At 41.1% G+C, this 26974-nt stretch overlaps 1 protein-coding gene across 3 annotated transcripts; it reads left to right on the top strand.

Moving 5' to 3' along the window:
- The first annotated feature begins 258 nt into the window (after positions 1-258).
- KIF12 (kinesin family member 12) lies at positions 259-25156 on the top strand. Of its 3 annotated transcripts, none has more exons than XM_069062695.1 (19): positions 259-430; positions 538-603; positions 752-830; positions 1288-1415; positions 1855-1930; positions 2457-2591; positions 2867-3002; positions 4779-4870; positions 6417-6561; positions 7866-7984; positions 8188-8289; positions 8689-8794; positions 9151-9241; positions 10405-10491; positions 10663-10807; positions 10931-11029; positions 23177-23361; positions 23452-23591; positions 24672-25156. In XM_069062695.1, the coding sequence occupies exons 1-19, from the start codon at positions 390-392 to the stop codon at positions 24815-24817; spliced, it is 2118 nt and encodes a 705-aa protein (XP_068918796.1). In that variant the 5' UTR covers positions 259-389; the 3' UTR covers positions 24818-25156. The 3 variants fall into 3 exon arrangements, with proteins under 3 accessions (XP_068918796.1, XP_068918795.1, XP_068918797.1); XM_069062694.1 differs by having other exon boundaries at positions 10928-11029; XM_069062696.1 differs by lacking the exon at positions 8188-8289 and having other exon boundaries at positions 10928-11029.
- The last annotated feature ends 1818 nt before the right edge of the window (positions 25157-26974 follow it).

Raw genomic sequence — 26974 nt, 5'->3', positions numbered from 1 at the left:
TTTTAATTCTAAAATGTATAATAGGCAAAACCTCTTATCGAGTGGTGCCCCTTATTAATATGTTACCCCAAGGCTCCACCTTGCTCTTAACCCATCCATGTGGTAAACCTACTCCAGATATTCTGTGGGGGTAAATCTTTAACTACCCACATGGTTTACAGCCTTGGGCAGATTCCCAATGCCTTCCTGGATGGGGAGTGAGTTTTTAACCTTGTGGGGGGGGGGATGTGGGGCTCTGTGTGGCATCCGAGAGGAGGGGTTATTGTAGAAGCTAAGGGAAGTCTCCTTTCCTCCAGGTGTGAAAGTTTAGACTGTTTCATCTCTTCCACCCGTACTGGCTTTCCCTAGACAAAGGCTCAGCTATGGTCATAGCAGGTATATGATTCACCATGGAAGTCAGAAAAGGAGAATCCTTCCAGTGTCCCACTAGGTGAGTCCCAGGGTACCCTATGCCCACAGACTCCATGGTTCCAGATAGAGCTGGTGGGATGGTGGGGGTAGCTGTGAGGAGGTGGTGACTTCCGTGATTTTCTTCAGGGACATGCCCCAAGCCCTGGGAGAGAGGGCAGAAGGAGTGGAAACACCTATCCAGGTGGTGCTTAGGTGAGGAATTGTGGGAGCATGATCCTGTTTGAATCTGAGGGAAGAGGAGATAACTGGGGATGAACTAAGGAAAGTCATGGAAGGGAAGGGACACAAGTGCTGAGTGAAGTCAAAGCAGGGACCAGAGAGTAAGACTGTATCCCTTCAGAGTCCGCCCCATGAACCAGGCTGAGCTGCGTAGGGGGGAGCAGAGTGTTCTTCACTGTTCTGGCCCCAGGACTCTGAGGGTAAGACTCTCCCCATCTACTCCCTCCCATATGCATTTCTCCTTTCCATGTTTATACAATTTCCTCTGTTCTGAGCCCAGTCTTAGCTTGAACCCCCCTTTTCTTTAGCTCAGAGGGGTCTCTGTCCCCTCAGTCCCCCAAACTCCTCACCTAAACACCCTCTGGATAGGGATTTCCTCTCCTGTCCAGTTCCCCAGAGCTATAGGTAAAGCAAGCAACCATAGTAACCCCAGCATTGTCTAAGTCTCAGTCTGGATTCCTCAGATGGCATGCCCTCATGCCCCTCCCCCACCTGCCTCCTCAATCTTTTGTTCTCACTTTCTCTCTCTCTCTCTCTCTCTCTCTCTCTCTCTCTCTCTCTCTCTCTCACACACACACACACACACACACACACACACACACACACACACACACACACACCCCTCTGGTTGGACCCTGAGCTTCCACACATCCCCAGGTGAGTCCCCTAGGTGGTGGCCGGGATGTTGCTTTTCACTTCAGTGTAGTGTTGGATGGAGCCCGTACTCAGGATGAGGTGTTCCAGGGCAGTGGAGTCCAGCGTCTGGTGGAGCTTGCTCTCCGTGGGTAAGGTTCCTGTCTATTTCATCTCCTCCCAGCCTCCCACTACCCCTACCCTTTCCAGGACCCCAATCCTTTTTCCCTTAGTTTTGCAACCAGTACAACTTTCTCTCCTGGATGAGTGAAGACTTCCTGAGACCAATGCTAGGGTAGAAAAACCCAACAGCAGAATTCTGTAAAATTCGGAGTCAGTCAAAAGGCTGCACTTAAGGATCTAGAAGGCCACAGATTCCCTACCTCTGCTCAAGACCTTCTCTTCCAACTCCTAAGTCCCTTCATTCCCACCAGTTTTTCCTGACTTACTCCCTTTCTCTCATTCAGACCCAACCACTCATAATCTAGCCCTTTTCTCTCATTCCCTCTCTATACAATACCCAGTCTCTATGTCCCATCTACCCCTGGCCCTTTATCTCAGTATCTCTGCTCCAGCCTCTCCTATTTGCAGTTTCTCCTGCACAGCCTTTACCTTTGGCCAGACAGGCTCCGGGAAGACCTATACTCTGACAGGACCTTCTCCCCAGGTAAGTACGACTCCATTCCTATCTGTGGAATCAACTTGAGACTCAGAGATCACCAAGGTGGACTGACCAATAAGAACAGTCATTGGTGATCCCAGGGCTCCAACAACAACCAAAAAAACTAGCTGAAGGAATACATAACCTTGCACCATAGCATAAGAGATTTAGGTTAGATGTTCAGAAATTAAGTCTGTGAAGAAGCATTTAAACTAAACGACTCCAGATCTATGCTGGCAGAGGTGGCCAACGCATCAGTACCAGTGTTGTTCCATGGTAGTTTTCAAAGTTGTTTCACATTTTATTAGGTCCTCATAATAGTCCTTTGAGGTAGGCAGGGACAGGGCTATTATCTCTATTTTACAAATAAAGAAGAGAATGAAAAAGTTAAAAAAAAAATAAAAGGCTCATCACTTGAGTTGCACAAAATAAGTTAGTGCCAGACCTCATGGAGCCCAGTTTACTGCTCTTTCTACCACTCTGTATCATTACCTGGTTCTAGACTTAACTCTAGCTTTCCCTTCCCTTGTAGGGAGAAGGGGAAACTGTGCCCCCCAGCCTGACGGGGCTCATGCAGCGGTCATTTGCCTGTCTCTTAGATAAAGTCCAGCATATCGGGACCCCCATCACTCTCAGTGCCTCTTACTTAGAAATCTACAATGAACAGGTGGGATCAAAATAGGGTAAAGAAAGTAGACAAGGAAATCTTCTTGATCAAGGTGTTTTTTATTTATTATTATTATTTTATTATTGAACCTTGGGGACAGAATATCAGAGTAAGAGGAACATGGGAATTAGGGTGCAGATATGGATGAAGGGTTTGTTGTCATGGAAGTGGATTTAGGACTGGAGTCAGAGACTTATGCCTTCTTGGGAGTAATAGGAGAGGGTGATCCGTGGGCAGAGGGTGTATGTCTCTTCCCTCTTCACTTGATCCTCCAGATTAGAGACCTGTTGAGTCAAGGACCCCACCATCACCTCCCTGTTCGCTGGAACAAGAAGCGGGGCTTCTATGTGGAGAAGCTGAAAGCAGTCAAATTTGGCACATTGAAGGAAATAATGGAGCTCCTGCTAGAAGGTACAGAGCCCAGTGGTTTTCAGGATTAGGAGTATCACTCAAGAAGCTTTTTGAGTGATTATGTGCCCAATTATGACTTAGTTCCTAGGAATTAGGTGGGGAAAGGGGTACAGACAAGCATGAGCAGTCCCTGTTTTCAGAGACCTTATAGTCCATTTGGAAATATAAGAAAAAGTTATTAAGGACAATTGAAAGCAGAATATGACACTGTATTTGAATTCAAAGGAGGGTTCTTGGCAGGGGTGAGAAGGAGAGCACACAGAGTCTTTATGAAAAAGGTGATGTTTGAGTTGGATCCTTAAAGGATGGATAGGCTTTCTGTAGGCACAGCTGGGGTGGAGGAAGGCACTCTAGGGAGAGAGAATTGTATGAAGAAAGGCATGGAGAAAGTCAATCACAAGTTCACAAAGCTATAGAACTGGAAAGAATCTTAGAAGTCATGTAGTTTAACTCCCTCATTTTATAGATGTGGAAACTAATAGTCATAAAGGCAAAGTGACTTACCCAAGGTCACGCAAATAGTACAAAGCAGAGCCTACATGTAAATCCAGGTCCTCAGACCCAAATCCAGCACTCAGTTACCTAGTAATATAGTAGAAAATGCACTGGACCAGAATTAAGAGTCCTAGGTTTGAGTCTTAGCTTTCTGTCACCTTGGGTAAGTCATTTAACTTCTGGTCTTCAGTTTCCTCATCCTTAAAATTGGGATTTAGCAAGAGTTTGTATGAACTACCCTCACATGGAGCCTAAGTGGAATGATCACCTCTTTGACCTGCTACTAGTTCATTTTTCTTATTCTCATACTGGAGTTTTAAGGCAATATTTTGATATTTCCTTATAAGTTACTAAAAGTATAACATCTCTCTCATCAATCAATTAACATTGAACTCCCATTCTATTTAATTAAATTTTATTTAATTATCTGGAGAAATTTCTTTCCCTATGTTTTTATAGACTTTTGAGCGTCTCCCTATATCAAATTCCCTGGTAGCCTAAGCTTAAATAAACATCAGAGTTAATGACTATACTATCTATTAACAGTATAATCAACAATAAAAAAACACATATATAATTATTTAAGATATACTAGCTATGAGAAAGCCACATTATATTTAGCCAACTCCTCAGTTCTGTAAACACAGACCCACCATTTAGTTTTCTCAGGATGCCAATTAAAGACTTTTCTAAGGAATTCTTTTCTTGTTTCTTTAAAAGACAAAAGTTGAACCCAATTCTTGAAGGAAATAAATTCTGTTAAGCCCTTTTTTCTCTCCTGTTTTCAGATATCACAATTAATGTCCCTCTGGAACAAATGTTAAGCTCTCTTTCTCCTCATGGACTCCTCAAAGAATAACAATTAAATTGTAATGACAAAATTTCATTGCTTCTTAAACAAACAGTAATAGAATCTATAGTTTTTGTGGGAGAGCCTATTGAAGCTGATATTCCAATGATAATAATCTCTACCTGCCTCTTTCTCAGGGATGTTGTAAGGATAAAATGAAGGCTTAGATTTGAATATATTTTGTAAACACAAAGGAAGATATAAATGTAGTGTAGCTTGTTAAAATCTAAAGCCATGGGGTGTAGGCAATGTGGAGATACTTTTCTAGATGGAGATGAGTAGCCAGATTTCTTAGGCCTAGAGATTCCTTCGCTGACTCACTCTCCCACCACCCAAGGGACCAGCCTGGCGGATGAAGATATATCTGCTTCTTCTTCTGCATATCCCCAGTCACAGGACTGAATCTTTGCCCATACCACTGTCTTCCCCAGGTCTGAGGAGGCGTAGGAGTTCAGCTCACAATCTGAATGAGGTCTCCAGCCGTAGCCACGCCCTATTCACCATCCATATTCAATGTCCTGTTGTGAGTTGGCCTCACCAAGAAAGTGGGGGGGGGGGGGGCGGGCGGCATTATTTTGTGTGTTTCCAGGGGAGGGGAGGGTGGCAGGAGACAATGTCTAAGTTGCTCATCTTAGAAGAGAAGTTCCCAGAGGAAAGGTGCCAGACACTTCCTGACTTTCAACCTCAGATAAATTCATCTTTCAATTATCCACCAGTGAATTATTTCCCATTTGTTTCTTGCCTTTCAGGATAATTTTAATTTAATAATTGTAATTTCAGGATAATTCCCCACATGACTCATCTCTCCAGCTAACGCAGCCTGAGCTGTACTTAGTTTGAAAATTAATTCTGCTGAGATGGGGGCAGATATAGGAAGCAGGAAAGAGGAGGGGGAATATGGACTAAAGAGGAAGGACTGATAAAACCCAATAGAAATAACAGAGGCAACTAGATGGCACAGTGGACAGAGTGCAGGGCCGGGAGTCAGGAAGACTCCTCTTTCTAAATTCAAATCTGGTCTCAGACATTTACTGGCTGGGTGACCCTTGGCAAGTCACTTCACCCTGTTTGCCTCAGTTTCCTCATCTGTAAAATAAGCAGGAGAAGAAAATGGGCAAACCACTCCATATCTCTGCCAAGAAAATGCAGTCACAAAAAATTAGGCTGAACTGAAAATTGAATGAACAACAAACAGAAATAACTAAGGGTTTATTAGTTATTTTGGCCTGCTGGTAACCATTGCTGCCCTGTCCATTACTGCAGATAATTCAATTCTATACCAAATGACAGATTGGTCATACCCAGATGCCTGGGAACTCTTCAAAGGATCCCCAGTGTCTCCCTTCAAAGGGAACATGAGGACTGTCTTCTAGTATTTAAAGGGTTATCATATGGAAAAGAGATAATGTGGCTTGCTCTGCTTAAGCCTCAGAGGACACAATTAGGAGCAATGGATAGAAGTAGAAGAAAAATCAATTTTGGGATTGACAAAAGAAATACTTCCTAAAGATTAAAGCTGCCCTAAAATGGAGTGGGCTGCTTCATCAGGTAGTGAGTCCCCCATCATTGGAGGGACTTCAAGTGAAGGCTGTCAGAAATGCTGCTAAAAGATCCCTGCTTAGGTATGGTTTAGATTAGAGGACCTCTGCCAGAGGGTTAAACTCAAATAGAAATGGGGCCCCTAAGGATACATAAGGATCTCTGCGGACCACATATTGACTTGGAAAACCACATATTAATATTATCTATGATCTATTGTATTATTATTTATTTTGCTAAATATTTCCTGATTCCATTTTAATACGGTTCAGATTCACTCAGGAGTGTTGTGGATTTCAGCTCTAACATCACGGTACTATGGAAAGGGCTAGATTGGGGACCAGAAGACCTGGGTTTAAATCCTGCCTCCACTACCTTGTGCAAGTCACTAACCTCTCTGGGTCTCATAAAATGAAATGGTTAGACCATATGACTATTCAGGTCCCTTTCAATTTTAAATTTCCCTTCCTCTTTGAATGGGAGGAGGGCAGTACTCCCACCAAGTAAGCTCCTGACGCTTCCTTCAACAGGAGTCCCCTAGCAGACCAAAGGAGCAGACATTTGGAAAGCTGTGCTTTGTAGATCTGGCGGGCAGTGAGAAAGTAGCAGCCACACGTTCTAGAGGAGAGCTGATGCTGGAGGCCAGCAACATCAATCGCAGTTTGCTAGCCCTGGGTAAGCCAAGAGGGTTGGGTTGGAGTGTCCTTCCACACCTGGACTCTTCTTTTCCATCTTCCATTAAGCAATACATTAAAAAGTGTTTTTTTATTAAGAACCTACTGTGTATTTGGGCCCCTCTGTGCAATGAGGGGAGGGGAAAGGAGAAGACCTGGTACCTATTAGAGTTGGCTTATAGTCTTGTGTTGATACCATAGGCTCATAAGATGCCAGAGCTTAATGACACATTAGAATATGGAATGTTAGAGATGAAAGCCTTGGAAACCATCTAGTTTGACCCCTTTGATTTAATAAATGAGGGAATTGAGGCTCATAAAGGGTAAATGCCTTGAACGTGATCAAACAGCTAAACTATAACCTTCTTAAGGATGGGGTCCATGTGTTAAATTAATTATACCTCCAAACTGACATCTAACATGTAATATGTTGGGTTTTTTTGGTTTGGTTTGGTTATTAGACTAGTTATTGGTCCAATTATTTGGTTATTGGACCAGACTTGAGATTTCATTCTATAGGAAACTGCCAGTGAAGAAACTCCCTCTGTCAATGCTTGTCAGCCCCTGATCTGAAACTTATGGTCTTAGATAGTTGCCTGGGGCACCAAGAGGTTAAGTGACTTGCCCAAGGTCACACAGACAGCATGTGATGGAGGAAAGATTTAAACTCAAGTGTTCAAGATTGCAAGACTGGCTCTCTATCCATTATGCTGCACTGCTTCTCATGTAATCAGAAATATTCAGTAAATATGAATAGAAACAATCCACATCTCCTGACTGTCTGGTCTGTCTTTCCCTAGACTCTGAATTTTCACAGAAGACTATTATTATTCCTCAGCAACAAGAGCAAGGAGTACACTTAGATCACTTAGAACCTGATTCTATGACACCCTCTTAAGTGCCACAAAAATCTGGAAGAAGAAGTAGTGGGATAATCTATGAAGGATTCCCGTAGGAGGTGGGACTCTGGGCTGGACCTTGAAGCATGAGGAGAGCATGTATATGCAGGTTGTAGCTTGAGCAGAAGCACAGATTTGGAGCAAAAGAATTAGAATCAGAAGATCAAGGTTCAAAGTCTAGCTCTTTTAATTCCTACTTGTGTGACATTGCCCAAGTCATTTGAATTTTCTGGGCCTTGGTCTTCATCTTTTAAATTATGGAGTTGTACCAGATGATTTCTAAGGTTGCTCCCCATCCCACATTCTATGACCCCATCCCTTGCCTTCTCATTCCCCTTGGAAGGTCCTTGGGGAATATGGCAGCCCCATGGCTTTCTATGGATCTCACCATCCTAACTCCCTACAGGCCACTGCATCTCTCTGCTACTGGACCCACGACAGAAGAGGAACCACATCCCCTATAGGGATAGCAAGCTCACCCGACTGCTGGCGGATTCTCTGGGTGGCAGTGGAATCACCCTCATGGTATGGGTGGGGCCCAAGGAAGGAATCCTAGAATCAGGAATCACTAGGTACTCTCAATTCTTCACCCCCATGGGATAAGTTCAAGGGAGAATGGACCAGGCAAAGCTTGCAGATTGGTTAGGGTGGAAAGCAGAGATTCAGGAAAAAGGGCCTTCTTCCTCCTCTTTTTTTCTCCTCCCAACTAAGCTCTGACCCTCACACAGGTGGCCTGTGTGTCCCCTTCTGCCCAGTCCCTCCCAGAAACACTCAATACCCTACGCTATGCCAGCCGAGCTCAGAGGGTCACCACCCAGCCCACACCTAAGGTGAGGACAATTCAGTTGGGACAATCCTGAGGGAGTTGGGATCAGGTAGGGGGTGGAGGAGATGACTAGGGCCACAGATGAGATTAGGAACCATTACAGCTGGGGATAGAGGGACAGTTGTGGTTTAGTGGTTGGAGTGTTAAATTTAGAATGAGGGCCTGAGTTTGAATTCTAGGGCTGATATCTCTTGCCTGTGTAACCTTAGGGCAAATAGCTTTACCTCTTTGGGCCTCACTCAGGTTCTTTATCTATAAAATGTTGGGGCTGGACTTAGATGGTTTCCAAGACCCCTTTCAGTCCTAAATCCTCTCCTCTAACTGGATAGGTTAGAGTTGGGGTTAGGGGGGTCAGAGCAGACGGTAGTCCTCTCATGCTAACCCCCCAAGCTTTGCTTCATAGGGTCCCCTGGGTTCGCAGCCTCTTGGGCTTGAGGAGGAGATCCAGAAGCTCCAGCAAGAGAATTTGATGCTGAAACAGAGGCTGGAGCAGCCTCTGGGTCACAGGGGTATGAGGATTGGGAAGGAGACCTATGACAAGAAATTCATGAGACAAAGGGGCAGTAATGATAATATTGAGTAGGTCCAAACCCTGGAGGGGTTCAAACAGCATGTGGGCACCATGGAAGAAAAGCACACCCTGGATCTTCTGGGCATCCCTGGGATGAAGGCTGTCATGACACCCACGACACCTTCCTTATGGATCTGATAGGGATTGGGAGAAAGAGCAGAGATTCAACCCCCCTCCCACTCCCACCCTGGTCCCACTCCCAGCCCAGTGGAAAGCTGAGAGTGGATCCCCAAGCTTCCTACAGGACTTCTGAGTGGCTATACAGATCCTCCTTCTCCTCTATTCCTTCTGTAGACTCCAGAAGCAAGGGACCCCGGTCCGGCTGGGTTGAGAGAAGCCTCTATGGGATGCTACAGGAGTTCATGGTGGAGAACCAGCAGCTTAGGTAGGGACTCTATCTTTGCCCCAGCCCCCATCCATTTGATAACAACTTTCTCCCTCAGACCTCATATAGCATTAAAAAAAAAACTCTCAGATGTACTCAGGTGATAACCTCTGTCTGCTTCTTTCTTTACCTGTAAAATGGGAATGATGATAGCACTTATCTCCCAGGGCTATTGTGAAGATAAAATGAGATCATATTTGTAAAGTGTTTTATAAACCTTAAAGTACTACATAAATGCTAATGAGCTAAAATGTCCATCATCATCATTGTCCCATCCCTCTACTAGACTATAAACTCTGTGAAGATAGGATTGTGCCATATCTAAACCTTTTATCTTCCCAAAGCACTTAGAAAAACTCTCTACATACATGTTTGTGGTTGGGTCTTCTACCCTCTCTGACCCCAAATCTAGCTTTCATAACCTGGGTTATGAACCTTCTACTTCCCTCTCCACATCCTCCCCCAACCAAACTGTCTTGTGCTAGAAAGAACCTTGACCTTGGGAGGCAAGACCAGGTCTCTATTCATTCCACAGATATTCATAGAGTACCTATGTGCTAGACATTATAGGGGGAACAAAGAAATATAAATATAAAGTACAAGACATGGTCTCTGCCCTCAAGGAGCTTACACTCTAAGAATTCTGATCTTGGAAATCATTTGTCCTCTCTGGGCCTTCTTGACCTCTGTCAAATGAGAAAGTGGAATTAGATTGTCTTAAAAGGCCCTTCCAAGTTTAATATTGTGCATGTGTGCATGTGTGTGTGTGTGTGTGTACATCAATAGATTTAGATTCGAGTCACAATTCTGCCACTAATCAAATTTGTGACCTTGGGAAAATCAATTTCCTCTTTGGGCTTCAGTTTTCTCATCTATAAAATGGAATAAACTCAGGGGTTCTGTGAGGATCCAGTTGGAGAAGTTGTACAGAGCATGGTAGGAATGTGAAGGCTTATTAGAGCTCAGAGCCATTCAGCTCTGTCCCTACCCTTATCTCTGTCAGGGCCATCAGTCCTATTTTCCAAAGGCAGCTAGTCAGACTGTACCCAGTGATGCCTCAAGATCTGGGAAGCCTGATAGGGCGATTTTCTAGATAAGGAACAGAAGAGGGTATGGGAAGAAAGGAAGAAGGGGTTTCTCTTCTTATTATGTTCTTCCCCCAGAGAGGAAAAAAATCAGCTTCGGTGCAGCAGGGACCGTGCCTGGAATGAGCAACAAGTCTTGGTTCAACAGCTTAAAGAACTCAAGAGGTGAGGGATTGGGAGGGGACTGAGGATGGGGCCTCCACTCTGTGGGAGCCCTAGGAAGCCACAGAATCAAGGCCTTGCTCTGGAGGGCCTCCTCTGCCCGGGAGCCCAGAAGGGTTCTAGGAGGGAGAGTGGAGGCCCAGCAATATCCAGATCTCCTCCTTCTTTCTGAAGACATCGCTCCCCTAACATGTCTTACGCATGCCTCCTTGGCTCTGCTGGCCACAGTATCCGATGCCCTCCTCAGCAGTTCTCCAGTTCCACCCTGCTCTGCCCCTGCTCAGCATCTCGAGGGCACTACCAACCTCTGGCTTGCCATGTGAGTCTAGCTCCCCAGCCCCTGCTAGAGACAGAAAAGCAGAAGGACTCATCTCAGCCTGTGGGTGAATGGGGGTCCTCAGAACCAGCAAGTGTCTTCATTATGCTCTCCTACATGTAGCAGGTGCCGCCCCACCTCTGTTCTTGTCACTGCAACCAACTCTGTTTCCTGTGCTATGCTCCTCTGCCTCCATGTGCTGGTTCTCGACTCCATCAGGTCCAGGTAGGACAAGCCACAGTGAGGTGGGATAGGAATGGGTTGGAAAAGAATATGATTGGTTTCCATTAGAAGTAGCCCTAGCCTCAGCAACAGGACACCTGAGCTCACTATGGAACCTTGGATAAGTTCCTTCCACTCTGTGGGTCTCAATTTTTTTTCATGAGTAGAACCATATTACTTTTTATTTACTTTCCATAGTTTTTAGATGTTTTTATATTGTTTTCCCCAATAGAATATAAGATTCTTGAGGGCAGAAACAGGTTCATTTTGGTTTTCATCACATCAGTGTCTAGCACAGAGCCTGACACATAGTAAGCAGTTAGCAAATGCTTGTTGAAAGATTGTTGAATCTTAGAACTAGGTGAAGCCTCAGTTTACCTACTCCCAATCCTACCTGAAGCAATTTCCCTAAAAAAAATGATTCTACAGATTCTAGGCATTTGCTGATGGACCAATATATAGGCATTGTTTGGGTTTTGATGACTCAGAGCAAGTATAAATAGCAATTGTTTCTGTTCTGGCCAAAAACTGAGAGTCTTCCCCTCTCAGGTTGATTTTTTTGAGAAGGCAAACTAGGCCATCTTTTTCCTCAATTCTTACCTAGCCTTTAATCACTGAATGGGCATTGCCTCAGACAAACTGAGGCCTGGGTAAGACCTCAGCTTAGAAAGGCCAACATTTCCCACTACATCCGGGGTCATCACCAATCATCCTGACCTATGCCTTGCCTCTGGACTCTGATGACTCTGGAGAAGAGAGTGAGGTTGATGGCTTTGCACAGCCCTGCCTCACTGAAATCCAATTCACTTGTAAGTCAAGACATCACACTCCTGATGTCACCAGTCCTCTCACAACAATCTGTGAGAACGATGACTTCTAAATTTGTCTGTATGATATTGAAGCAGTCTATTCCATTACTGGGTAGCTTATTGTTAGCAAGATCTTCCTGCCACTGAGACAAAAATCTGCTTCTGTACCTTCTGCCCTGTAGTGACCTGGCAGAATGTCTAAACATTCTTCTATATGAAAGCCCTTCCTCATCTGTAAAAGGAAGGCGCTGGCTGGGATAACCTCTAAGCTCCCTCCCAGCTCCACATGCACCTGATGTCTCCCTCATTTCCAGGCCAAACATTCTTGGGATGATAATGTTAGATTAGAACTGGAAGGTTGACTTAGAAGGATGATTTGGAAGTCATTTAAGCCAAAGCTGATTACTTTACAGATGAGGAAACTGAATCCTAGAGAGAAGTGATTTGTCCTAAGTCTCATACATAGTGAGCCGCAGAGCCAAGATCAAACTCAACTTCTCCATGTCCAAATCTTCTGTTCTTCCAATTATTTCATTTATGATTTACATTTAATGATTTTGAATCTTTTCACCATCCTAACTACCCTTCTATAGATGTCCTTTCTAGCATGTACTACCCAGAAACGAATACAATTCTCCTGATGGGATCTGATCAGAGTACAGAGGGTGCTTTGCTCTGATTAATGTAGCCTGAGATGGGCCACATTCTTGACTCATGCAGAGTTTGCTAATAGTTAAAACCACTAAAATCCCCATATTCTTAGAGGCAACTAGTGACACAGCAGATAGATCACTGGTCCTGGAATCAGGAAGACCTGAGTTCAGATTTAGCCACAGTTAGCTGTGCAACTCTAGGCATGTCATTTGATTTCTATCTGAATCAGTTTCCTCAGTGATAACATGGGGATAATCATGACACCTACTTCCTTGGGTGGTTGTGAGTGCTTAGCTGTGCTTGGTACAAAGCAGGCACTGAATAAATGCATGCTTCCTTTTTTCTTTTCATGTTAATATTAAACCCATCCATATTTATACAATTGATTTTTTTAACCCAAATATAGAACTCAATATTTATCACCTATTAAATTTCATCTTCTCAGCCTCAGCCCAGCATTTTAGCCTATCAATCTTTTTGGATATTGATTTCATCCCCCAAGTTGTTAGTCCCTCCCAGCTGTATGATATATACAGATTTAATGAACATAGAATCTCCACCTAGATCAACATTTTATCAATAAGTTTTGGCACAGCAGAAGACAAAGGACATGCCCTGTAATATGTCATGAGATATGTCACCTCCCTCCAGGGTGACCTTTCTTTCAACATTCTGAGAACCAGCTCTAAATCTATCAAGCTGAACTCTCATCCAATCCACACCTCTCTGTCTAGTCCACAAGAGTATTATAAGTACCTTTATTAATTGCAAGATTGCTAAAATCCAGGTATACAGTTCTAGGGCATTTCCTTAATGTACCCAGTGTAAAAATTCAGTTTAAAAAGAGAGTTGGAATGACATGCTTATGTGTTTTAAAATTCTTGCCAGGAACTGAACAAAAACCTCAATATGAATACATTAAGAACCTTCCCCCACAAAAATACCATAAATTTATCGGTTGCATCTGACCCTCTGGGACCCTATTTGGGGTTTTCTTGGCAGAGATACTGGAGTGGTTTGTCATTTCTCTTTCCAACTCGTTTTATAGATGAGGAAACTAAAGCAAACAGAGGTTAAGTGACTTTCCCAGGATCATGCAGTTAGTGTTTGAAGTCACATTTGAACTCAGATCTTCCTGACTCCAGGCCCAGTACTGAGCCACATGCTAACCAATTATCTGCTGTTCCCTATATGTTCCTTTCTGATCTCTGCTCATTCATATTTTTACTACATATTGTTATACTATGTGCAAATGTTCTAGCTCTTCATCTTGCATTGTTTTCTATGACTTTCCATATTTGCACATTCCTCATATGTCATTCTTAACATTGTTATGTTCAATTATAGCACAATTTGTTAAATCATTCTTTAACCATTGGTCACTTGAATTCTTTCTAGTTTTTTTGTTGTTGTTGCAAATAACACTGCTATGGACTTTTTGCCTTTTACTTCTCTTCCCAGAAATCCTTTGTGTAAGAGTTGATGCAAAACACCCAAAACCTTCTTTAATTTCTTTTATAGCTATATATGGGTGTACATACATATTCTAGGCTGTTGTTGTTACCATTGTTAACCTTCTTTTGGATTTTGGGTATCCTAGACCATGGAAACAACTGAAGTTACTTAATCTTTGGTATGTAATTTCTGTTTTGCTGAGGTTTGAAAGGTCATAGGTATAAAAGAAAATGCCTAGTCCACCATTTTGTTGCTTCTGTGACCTGGAAGCTGTCCCTGTGATTATTTAATATTTATATTTTCTTTTCCGGTAAATTCTTATTCTTTAAGGACTCAATGTTACCCTGGAAAACTTTTATTTTTACTTTTTTAGCTACTAGATGTCAGGTCTTTATCTGATATTTACCACAAAGATTTCCAGCCCTGCCCACCATGTTCCCTAAATAGTTGTCCTACTTAAATGTTTATTTTGTATATAAAATTTTTATTTTTATACAAGAAAATGACATACCTTATTGCCATTCTCTTCCATTTGCAAACCAAATATATGTTAATCTCTTTTTAATTATTATAGAAACGTCATATTCCTTTTTCTCTTTTATTTTTTCTTTTATGTTTCAATTCAATAATTTTGTTTTATTGCTCCATGACTTGAGTGTCAGGATCATAAAAAATTTGTCTCATAGAAATTTGATCAGGTCCCTACTTTCTCAGTTTTTGTTAATAGTTTCTGTATCACAGAAATTATTTTTTCTTTTACATCTATGATTGAATTCATTTATAAATATATCTATGCCATTTCCCTCTTCTCTTTGGGAATTTAATTATAGCTTATTCAATTTCTTTTTCTGAGATCAAGTTGTTCCAGGTTCTGTTTTCTATTTTGTTGATCTAGCTCAGGATGTTTTTTCCTCAAGTGACACTCCATCTCCTAGGTCATGCCTTGAATTAATATAGTCCCACTTCATCTCTGTCTTTTAGAATTCCTTATTCCCTTCAACTCAAGTTACATGAAACTACATGAAACTTTTTCTGATTTATTCCAGTTACTAGCTCTTTCCCAAAAAATTTACCTTGTAATTTATTTTGTGTATCTTTTTAAATATTTATTTATAAAGATGTTGTTTTCCCTAATATAGTGTAAGCTCTTTGAGGGTAGAGACTGTCTTTTCATTCCCAATGACTAAAGGCGTCCAGCACAGAGCAGGCACTTAAGAGGATAGATTGCTTTATTTCTTGGGCTTTTGGCTCCTAATGCATTGATTTTTCCTTCTTCCTTTCCCTTTTTCTCTTTCTCAATATGAAACAACATTCAAAACTATAATATTAAAAAGATTTTAAATTATTTTTCCTTTTCTAGCCCCTTCTGCTACTTTTGAAGTTTTCTATATTTGAACTATATTCATGTGTGTATAGCCTTCCCAGCTTGGCTTTCTACTCTTAGCAAGATATATGGATCTAGGGGCATAGTTCCAATTTGCTTTCCAGAGCAGCTGCTCAAATCTACAGCTTTGCCAGTAGTGCACCAATGTCCTTGTTTTTTCTGCAGGTCCTTCAATATTTATCATTTTCCCTTTTTTTCTTTTTTTGGTCAATTCTGCTAATCTAATGGATGTGAGGTAGGACTTCAGAGTTGTTTTATTTTGAATTTCTATAATTATTAGTAATTCATAGGATTTTTTGCATGTCAATAGATAGTTTGGATTTCTTCCTTTGAAAATTAACTGTTCGTATCCTTTTATCATTAAATGGCTCTAATTCTTATAAATTTGAATCCACTACACACACACACACACAAATATTGTATGTATTAATTGAGGAAAATATTGGCAGCCTGTTTCTCTGATAAAGATTTCATAACCACAATATATCCACACAAATATTGTGTGTGTGAATATGTTATAGATATGAAATCTTTATGGGAGGAACAGGCTGCCAATAGTTTCCCCAGTAAACTGTTTTCCCTTCTCATCTTAGATGCATTAACTTTGTGCAAAAACATTTTAATTTTATGTAATCAAAACTATCTTCTGTGATCCTCTCTTTCTTTCATTTGCTTATGAACTCTTCCATTGTTCATGGGGCCAAAAAGTAATTTCTTCTTTGCTCCTCTAATTTGTTTATGATATAACTTTTTATATCTATCCATTCAGGGCTTTGTATGTGGTGTGAAATGTGGTTCTAAATTTAATTCTGCTGAATAAATTTCCAATTTTTCCAGCAATTTTTGTCAAATAGTGAGTTGTTGCCCTAGTAGTTGGGGTCGTTGAATTTATCAAGCACCAGGCTACTAAGGATAATTCGCTTCCGAAGTATGTGTTCCTAATCTATTTTGCTGGTCAGCTTCTCTATTTCTTAATCAGCACCACATTGTTTTGATAATTATTGCTTTGAATTGTATTCGAATATATTTGGTATATTGATATACTTGAGTTATAGTTTGAGATATGGTACTACTATGCCTCCTTACTTCCAATTTTTTTTCATTTTTTCCTTTGAGATTCTTGACCTTTTGTTCCTCTAAATGGATTTAGTTATTATTTTTGCCCTCTCCATAAAATAATCTTTTGGTACTTTGATTGGCATGGCACTGAATGAGTAAATTAATTTAGGCATTATTCTTATTTTTATTATATTAGTTCAGTCTATTCATAAACAATATTTCTCCAGTTATTTAGGTCTGTGAAGTGATCTTCCTAAAACTCAGATCTGATCACATCATTCTCCTTTACAATAAACTGTAGTTGTTCTCTAATGTCTCCAAGATCAATAATAAAATCCTCCATTTAGTGTTTAAAGCCCTTCATAATCTGGCCCCTTCCCACCTTTCTGATCTTGTTACACCTTGCTCACCTCCACATGCTCTGGGATCAGTGACTCTGGTCTCCTTATTGTTATGCACGTAATACTCTCCATCTCCCATTTCATGCATTTTCACTGGTCCCTCATGCCTGGAATTCTCTTCTTTCTCATCTCTACCCTCTGGCTTCCTTCAGGAAGCCTTTCAGGTATGATGTTATCAAAATCAGTTACTTTTGGTGGGGAGGGGGGGTTGATTGGGCAGATTTTTTATTTTTATGCAATCTAATCTATTTATTTAGATCCAGTAATTTCATTTGTTCCAGGGATTAAAACTTTTCTGCCAGTCTTATTTGTGACAGATGTTATCCCATTGTCTCCTAACCTTTTTTTCTTTATTTTTTCCTGTTTCTCATTACTCTCCTTGTAGGTGATTATGTTATATGCGATGTGAAGCATTTGACTCAATAAGCATCAATTAAATGACTAAAGTGTACAAGGCACTGTGCTAGGTTTGGAGGATCCAAGGATAAAATATGACATGACCCTGGCCTCAAGAAGCTTACAGTTTAATCAGGAGTATATTACATACATATAAATGAGAATGATATAAAGTTGAAAGTGATAAAGGAAAAGGAGAAATACAGGTTACTGACTCATAGATTTAGAGACAGAAGATACTCAGAAGCAATCTAGTCCAACCTGGTCTAACAGGAAGGACTTAACCTGCCTTGGGAGATTGACTTACCCAAGGTCACACAATAAGAAGCAGGTATTTGAGGCAGAGAGAGCACTGCCAACTGGGGAGGAGCAAAGGAATCTTCATGGAGAATATAGCAATTGAGGTGGTCTCTGAAGGATTTCAACTTGTGTAGATTTGAAAAGAACTCATTTCAGGCATACCAGGAAGAATATTGCATAAAATACACAAAAACAGAAGAGGAAAGGATGTGATCAGAGAAAACCTTAGAGTGAATAAAGGCAAGTAGTGCAAAAAAAGATTGGAAAGGTCATTTGGATTCAGATTGTAGAGAGCTTTAATTCCCAGCCCTAAGGGGTTTGAACTTTGCTAATAAGGTACCACTGAAAGTTCTTAAAGAGGGAAATGACCTAGTCAGACCTGAGCATCAGTAATATTTTAGAAACTGTGAATGATAGATTGGAGGAGAGAAGATATTGGAGGTAGGATGACCAGGAAGGAGATAATTACAACCTTCAGGTAGGAGATGATGAGGTCCTGGACTAGGCTACTGGCAAATACAAGTGTAAAAGAGGGAATGGTCATTAGATTGTGTACATGGAATCAAAAGAATTTGGCAACTGAATTGCATGCAAGGATTTGAGGCAGAAATGGAAGGTTCAAAGATGACGCCAAGGTTTTAGACCTTGGTAACTGGGACTAAACAACAGAATCAACAGAAAGAATAAAGCTTCACAGAGATATTTGGGCAAAGGGAAGACAAATTCCATGTGGAACATATCAACTTTGTGAGGTTATAGACAATGTCCAGCCAATAGCTGAAGGTATGGACCAGAGCTCCACGGAGAAATCAAGGGTGGGGAGATAAATTTGGAATCCCTTCCTTCTGCAGATATGTGTAATGAAGTCTTAGGAGATCACAAAATTGCCAAAGGAAAATATATAGAGGAGAAAAAAGGGCCAAAGGCTTGTGAGGAAATGAAGTGTCATATAATCCAGTTTTTCCCAAAGCATATATTAGAAGACTCTTTTCCTGTTTTGTTTATAGTTTCATCATACATTCTCTTTTGGTATATATTAAATTCTATTTCTAGGATCCTTCTTTCCCACTAATTCTCTATCTTTCTATCTCTATCTCTCTTTCTCTGTATATCTCTGTGTGTATGTGTGTCTGTCTTTCTCTGTCTCTGTCTGTTTTCTCTCTCTGTCTTTTTTTCTCTCTCTGTCTCTCTCTCTCTGTCTTTCTCTCTCTCTCTCTCTGTCTCTCTCTCTCTCTCTCTGTCTCTCTCTCTCTCTCTCTGTGTCTCTCTCTCTCTCTCTCTCTCTCTCTCTCTCTCTCTCTCTCTCTCTCTCTCTCTCTCTCTCTCTCTCTCTCTCTCTCTCTCTCTCTCTCTCACACACACACACACACACACACACACACACAAGTTTTCAACCTATGGAAGAAAGGTTGGTAATTACTGTCTAATCAAATCTAGAGGGGATGAAAAGCTGATGAATGGGGGATGAAATGTATTTTCAAATGTATATAAAATGTATTTCCAAAGACTCAAAATTCTTGCCCATCTGTTTATCCATATATACTTTACTGGGTTTTTTCCAGTTCTATAAAAAGATACATTGGAACTTAATTTAATCTGTAGATTAATTTGGGAAAGATTAAGATGTTTATTAGTCATTTATCCTAATACCAATGCAGGAAAAATGTCTCTGCTTGTTACATTCTCTTATTTCTCCTATGAGGGTTTTATAATTTTCTTTTAAAAAAAATTCTTTTAAAAAAAATTCATGTATATCTTGGCAAATAATTTGTTTTCTTGTATTTATTGTCAATGGTGTGTTTTATTCATCGTTTCATCTCTCATTTGTACCATAAAACAGTGTAGAGGACTTTTGTGGTTTGACATCTCAAAGGCAATATGGTAGACAGTACTGGATTTGGAGTCAGGAGACTGGGTTTAAATCCCAGCCCTTCTAACTGGATGATAATGCACAAATGAATTACTTAACTTCTCAGATTCCTCATCCACAGGATGGGGATGATTTTATTTGTATTTATCTTACAGACTAGTTAGGAGGAAAGCACTGCGGACCTTAAGCACTTTATTAATGTGAGTTATCTTTTAACACATTGTCTCAATTTAGGTTGATTACCTTGGATTCTCTAAATTGAGATAATCAATCCTACTTGAACAAGACAAATAATGTTAAACACACAGTTGCTCTTGCCCATGCTTTGAGTATTTCTGTGACTGTCCCATATGCCCATCTGTGAGGCTCCATAACTGCAGGTTGGCTAGTGGGACTTGTACCAGGGTGCCGCATAGATTAAGACAGACCAACAAGAAGGCAAATCCTTAAATCAGGCAGGGTCAAAATTCCAATTAAGTTAAAAAAAGAAGCAAGAAGCTATGGAGCACAGGGGCGGCCAGGTGGCTCAGCGAGTAAGAGCACTGGCTCCAGTGTCGGGATGACCTGGATCAAATCCGGGCTCAGATATTCAGCACCACACCCAGAAATAACTGGCCGTGTAACCTTGAGCAAGTTACTTAACCCCTATTGCTTTAAAAAAAAAAAAAAGAAGCTATGGAGCAGGCCTACTGAGGAATGACATGAAATCATTTTGATAGGCTTAAACTGCCTTGTAGTCTTTGACAATTTCCTGAATGAGAAGCAAGACTTCAGAGTTGCCTTGATTTGCATTTCTCTTTTTAGCAATTTGGGTGATTAGGATTCTGGTTGTTAATAATATGCCATTTCTCTTTTGAAAGTTATTTGTTGATTTCCTTTGACCACTAATCTATTGAGAATGGTTCTGCACATAAGGCATTTGCATTAATTCCCTATATACCTTAAACATCAGACTTTTATTAGAGATAGTTGATGCAAAATTTTTAAATTTAAATTAATTGTTTGCCTTCTTATCTTCCTAGCTACATTGGTTTTGTTCATGCAAACTTTTTTTAAGCTTTCATGTAGCCAAAATTGCTTTCTCGTCTTTATCCCTTGTTTGATTAAGAATTTCTTCCCTAGCCATAGTTATGAAAGGTCTAGTGAAATTGCCACACAAGTAATCAAATGACCTAGCAAGGGGCTGTCCTCTGTAAGGTTTGGTATTCCCAAACAGGCAGTAAGCCATACTAGCACTGAAGGCAAAGGCTCAAAAAAGCCACCCTGGTCAGTTTGGACTGGAAGAGTCTAGGCTTATAGGATCACAAAAAACCTGGTCTAAGCTAGAAAGTCAGAGAGTCCCATGAGCTGACCAGAAAATTTCGCAGATGGTTTCACTATGTTGATACAAGAAGACTGACCAATTTCTATCTAGTCCCTGAGCTCCTCATCTCTCTTTTGTAAGGAGACCACAATCCAGAACATGCCATTCCCTGTTGTGTAGGACCTTTTATTCATGAAATAAGCCAATCTGCTGCTACAGGGCACTATATTTTAACTTATTAGGCAACTAACTCTTGTAGCAGGGGCAGGTAATGCTTCTGCCAGATGTTCTGTGGGCTGCACACTCAATAGGAGTCAATGGGATTAAATGGCAGACCCAAAAGTTAAAGCACTCTTCAGTTTCACTAATAGAGAATACTTCATGGTCAGAATGAAGAGCTGACCATCTCACAGTCTTTTGTTCAAACTCCATCTAGACAGTTGAGTTCAGTTCTTCGTGCCATGTTTGGATAGCTCTAATTGCTAGGAATTTTTATCCTTATCTCCTTCCTTAAAAGGTATTATCTGCTTCAAGGAACAGTGGGGTCCCCATCACTGTATGTGTTCAAATAGAGTCTGGCGGACGACTTACCAAATATATTGTAGAGAGAATTCCTCTTCAGATAAGGGTTTAATTCAATCTCTAAGATTCCTTCCAATTCTTTGAGTTAACCATGCTTGCCCTAACTCCCACCCCAACATGGATCCCTCTCCAGTAGCAACGGAGGGATTAGGTTATACTTTCATTCAATTGTTTAATTTATTTAAAATCCACATAAACCTGTACCTTTGGGAAAATTATCTCTAGCTTTGTTTATCTCTAGTTTTGCACTGTGGGTCAAAAGTGGTAAATTCAGCAAGGCAGAAATGCAGTATATTAAGGATTTCTATTTGTGTCTGAGTACATGATCAATTTATGTGAGAACTCCATGTGTCTTTGGGGGGAAAAAATGTATATTTCCTGCTTTTTCCATTTAGTCCTAAGCAAATATGTTGACTATACTTTGTTCATTGAACTATTCCAAGTTACAAAGTGTACATTTTGCTAAATTTATTATATTCTGGATATGGAGTATTAGGATTTCCTAAAGATCCTAAATACATTTTTCCTGACCAATATCATTGCATGGTAGCATCATTTATACAACATAACCAAACTCCACTATAATGGGTAACCTTCAACTCATTATCAATTTATAATACTTTATAGCATCTATAATATTGTTCCTGTAGAACTAACTGCCTTATGTTAAATAAAATTATGCTTTGCCTAATATATTTTCAAAGAACCAATTAATTCCATTAAGCAGAATATGCACCAATTTTTTCTTGTAATGTTATGAGCTTTTCTTTTATGAACTTAACTGCTTTCTTAGTACAGGCAATTTTAGCATGGTAAAATTTGTGGCTTATCATTCTATTAGTGTGTCATAATATTCTCTTAATGCTTTCTGGTTTTGGATTCTATCAGTAGCAGAGATCAGATATGTTTCTATCTTCATTTGTTATTTCAAAATGGCCATTGTATGATTTATTTAATCGACCCTTTTCATCTTAACCTCCCCAAGTATTTTCACATTATTCCATACCTTTCTTTTTATAGGAGAGTGTTATCCATTTATTTTAGTGTTGGTTAGATTTGACTTGTATCCTTCTTCTTCAAACTAATTTGTTATTTATGTTGTCATTAGGGAGCATCATTTTTCTCTTTCCTAAACCTACTAGTGCTATAATTAAATTCACAAACCAAACAAAATTCCTATATTTTATGCCAATTTACCTGTAGGTTTCCCAAAAAGTTGCTGCTAATACTTTTCATAACTTTTTTTTTTCCTTTAAGATAGGAATTTTACTTTGGAATCAGCAATAAACTTCTCCTATCCTTCTTTTGTTGTTTTTTCTTCGTGAATTCAAAATTAATTTTTTTACTGTGAAATGAAGTAGAAGAGTTGATATTGAATCTCCCCCCTCCACATATAACACTTATTATTTTAGCCAAATTAATCTCATGATTGGTTTGTTCTCTTCCAAAGGCTTGTGTCTTTTATGTACTGACATTTTCTGTGATAAATATGATCGGATCAGTGATTTTTCTTTAGACAACATTAAATGAAGAAGTTAGACTACATATTGTCTCATTTCCCTGCCAACTTTAACGTTCTATCAGTCTGTATGGTTTCATCTTGATTCTCAACCAATAATGTGAGGTCAACAGGGCAGACATCATCAACGTTTTACAACTAAGGGAACTGAGACCTACAGAAGTTTTGATTTGCCTGGGGTCTTACAATAAGTGAGTGAAATGCAATAATCTAATTCCATAAATATTTTCTAAGCACTAAATACCTTCTGTATTTAGGAATAGGCTTCTGTGCTTTGCACATGGAAGAATTGGGACTAGAAGGAGTCTTGGTCCAGTGTCTTTTCTACCACAGTGCCTAGAATATCTGGGGATTCTGAAGGGAGAATGAGGAAGAGGAGATATAAAGGGGAATGCTAATTGACTGATCATCTTTCTAGAGGGGAGAAGCCTCACTCCTTCCAGGATATCTGCCCTCCCAGATTTTGTCAGAGCTGCCTCCACTACATGTGTTTGGTGCCCAAGCCAAGACCCCATGGAAGATGGAGGTTTCCAGTCCTCAGGTCCAGACCCAGCCCTTTCCCCAATCACCAGGCCCTAACCTCAGGGAGCACCCTGTGAAGAGGTAGGTGAGGGCTCCAGAGCACAGGATGGGGAAAAGAAAGAAGGGTGCTGGGGACATAAAGTGGCTCACTCACCCACCTCTCTCCCCTAGGAAAAGCAGTGAGTGGGCCTGGGCTCACTTCTTGGCAGAGACCCTGGCAAAGGAGGAAGCCTCCGGAAGAGCAAGACAAGTCACACCCTCAGCACCACCTCTGCCTCTGGGCTCCTGCAGCACACCTTGGAGGCCAAGAGGTGAGAGATAGGACCCGGAGGAGGGACCTGAGCATGCAGCAGCAGCCATGGACTCATTGGGCCGCTTAAGCTTATCTCATAGTACTTTTTACTTTTCTTATGCACTCATTTTCTAATGGACAATTTAAATATATATATATATCATATATACATATGTATATACATATACATCTATGTATTTTATATGTATGTATGTATATGTGTGTGCTTGTGTATATGTGCTCAATTTCCAGTATTTATAGATAGATATAGATAGATAGATAGATAGATAGATAGATAGATAGATAGATAGATAGATAGATAGAAAACTACTTGAGAACACTAATGAGATTTTTTATCTTTGTATGTCCTGTGTCTGGCATAGTGGGTGCATTATTATCAATCCCTGAACAAGACTACTAAGTAATTATTATGCGCAAGGCATGGAGGGAAATTCAAAGTTACAACATGGTCCCTGCCTTCAACATTTATAATTTAGTGAGGGATAAAAAAGCACATTAAAAGCTAGTCAGCTAACACGACTAGGTACTACCTTAGAGTAAATAGTCAGGTTCTATAGCATTAACAGTAGAAGGTCACTGTAGGAAGGAAGGAAGGAAGGAAGGAAGGAAGGAAGGAAGGAAGGAAGGAAGGAAGGAAAGAAGGAAGGAAGGAAGGAAAGAAGGAAGGAAGGAAGGAAGGAAGGAAGGAAATGAGCATTTGTCAAATGCCTACTATGTGCCAGGTGCTTTACAAATATTATCTCATTTCATCTTCATAACAACCCTGAAATGTAGGTGCTATGATTATCTTCATTTTATACCTGAGGAAACAGAAGCAGATAGAGGTAAAGTGACTTGCCCAGGGTCACACAGCTAATAAGTGTGACAGTATTTGAACTCAGATCAGTGGTCTATCCACTGTCACCTAGATGCCTCTAGGCAGATGGAAATGGTGAGAAAAAGCTAACAGGGATAAGTAGACCTAGATTATAAAGTAAATTTAGAACCCTGGAAGTCATTGGTCAGAGGTGTTGTTCCGGGAGTGTGGGGGAGTGGGTGGAGGGTTGTGCCGGGCCTCATTGTGCCATCTTGGTGTCAGGAGTCCCAAGTGCATCCAGGATATTGGATGAAGAATTGGAAGTGCTGAGGGACCAGATCGACTGTACCCTGCACGTGGGTCAAGGAAATCTATCTACTTCCCAGGAGAAACATTTTGCCTCCAGACAACACCTTCCACCCTGCTGAGTTTTGCCTAGCCTGTTTGCCCTACCTGGGAGCAGTGTTCCAAGTGATGAATGACTAATTGCTCGGGTTAGGTTAGGACTGGGGCAGGGGAGAGGGGGATCAAGGAGGGGAGGGGTGATGATAGGGCAAGGCCAGAGAAGGAGCAGTTTGATACTTGGTACTGCATCCCTGGCCTCAAAGAGGGCTCCTCTCAAACATTTGCCTTAGGAGCTCTCACTGGAGGCAGAGGCCAGGCAATCTTTTATTTTATTTTACTTTTTTTGGTCCTCAAAGTCTGAAATAATCGGGTTTCAAGAAAGCAAAAATGCCAATAAAGAGAAAAATGAGTCTCTTATCTTCCATGGGTTTTCCTCACTCCTTTTGCTATCACTGATGAAGCCAGGGCACCGGGACAAAGGAATTTATAGACTTTCATTGAATCAGAATGTTAGCATTAATAGGGTCATTAGTCCAATACCTCCTTGTCCTTTTCCTTCTTCTCCTTCTCCTTCTTCTTCCTCTTCTTATTCATCATCATCATCATCTCTGACATCCTTTGTAAAGTCCTTTAAAGCTTGCAAAGGACTTTATATCCCATTAGCTAACATAAGCTTCACCACTCTGTGTGTTTAGTAGTATACATCTCTAGGAGAAAGGATGCTGGATTAAGCATCAAAGGAACTAAGTTAAAATCCCAACTCTTCCATTTCAGTCCTCGTGTAGCATGAGGACAGTCCTTTCACCTCTCTGGCTGTAATCTCATCTGTAAAATATGGAGATTGGAGCAGATAGTGAGCCCTATTTTGCCTCATGTTTGAGCCCAGGTCTCTCCTGATTCCAATCCAGGCTTGTTTTCACTATATCACTCTGTCTACACAAAGTGATCACAAGGGGACAGAGGGCCCATGAGTGTATTTGTGGCAGAGCCAAGACTAGAATCCACGAGACTGTGGGCTATGGACTTTCTGAGACCCCTGAGCACTGGGGGCTCGAGGAGCCTGCAGTAAGGAAGATGTTAGCTTTAGACTTTATTCCTTTGTCAGGGTAGAGGGAGGGAGCCAACAGAGGAGGGACCCCTGAGAAGTGGGAGCTAAGCAACTGACTAGTGAGGTGATCTCTAGGGCTGTAAGAACATCCACCAAACTCATCCCGAACTGCTGCCCAGCCAGAATAACTTTCCCAAAGGCCAAACCATCCCGCCAGCCCCCTCCCCCTCGGATTCCAGAAGGTTTTCCCACAATCCCGAACCAGGAAAATGGAACCAAGCCCAGACTTAGAATCTTTGCCCAAATGTCATCAAACCACTAGGGCTTTCTTACCCTGCCATCCAAGGGGAGCCCTGTGGGATCAGCTTCCCCCAGGTGAGGACACAGGAGCCCCAGGCACCTCAAAACTACAGGGAATTTGTTGAAAAGCTTTGAGTAAGTTGTAAGACTCCCCCTGTCCCCCATTCCTGCCCCGTCTGTGCTTTAAGGGTCTGAACTATTAAAAGGAGTTATTATAGTAGCCTTAATTCCTTCCTCAGCATTCTATTTCAATGACTTGTCCAGTTAAATTTAAGGAATTTATGGGAAAGGGAGAGCAGTGTCTAGAGATTCATCTTCCTGGCTTCAAATCTGGCCTCAGACTCTTACTAGCTGTGTAACCCTGGACAAGTCACTTAACCCTGTTTGCCTCAGTTTCCTCATCTGTCAAATGAGCTGAAGAAGGAAATGGCAAGTCACTCTAATATCTTTGCCAAGAAAACCCCTTCTGGGGTCATGAAGAGTCAGGCACAGCTGAAAAAAACTGAACTTAATTAACTCAGGGGAAGGAAGCTAAAGTGGGGGGGAGGAGGGGCTGGAGAAAGAAGATGCCTCCCTTCCCCCCTCCCCCCCATACCCTGCACCTGGTGGAGAAAGTCCAGAGCTTTAGCTTCCTTTTGGGTGTTGTCTTTGACTAGAATGCCCCTGAGGGCAGGGCCTGTCTTTCTGCTTATATTTGTTTGCCCAGCCCTTAGCACTGTGTCTGGCTCACAGTAAGTTCTTGGCTTGATTTGACTGCTTGTATTAGCTATACTGTAATGGGCTATAAACTTTAAAATACCAAAGTAAGCAAGGTAAGGACGATTCTAATCCTCTCCCTCTCCCCACTTCATTCTCTATCCAGCTCTATTCTAGTTCCCTTACAAATCCCACT

Source organism: Petaurus breviceps, unplaced genomic scaffold (genome assembly GCF_028583685.1).
Source record: "Petaurus breviceps papuanus isolate PSGF00001 unplaced genomic scaffold, PetGlider_PUasm1.0 90503, whole genome shotgun sequence".
In the NCBI taxonomy this organism is placed as follows: Eukaryota; Metazoa; Chordata; class Mammalia; order Diprotodontia; family Petauridae; genus Petaurus; species Petaurus breviceps.
Note: the sequence above shows the minus strand (reverse complement) of the source record. Positions and strands in the feature narration are given on the sequence as shown.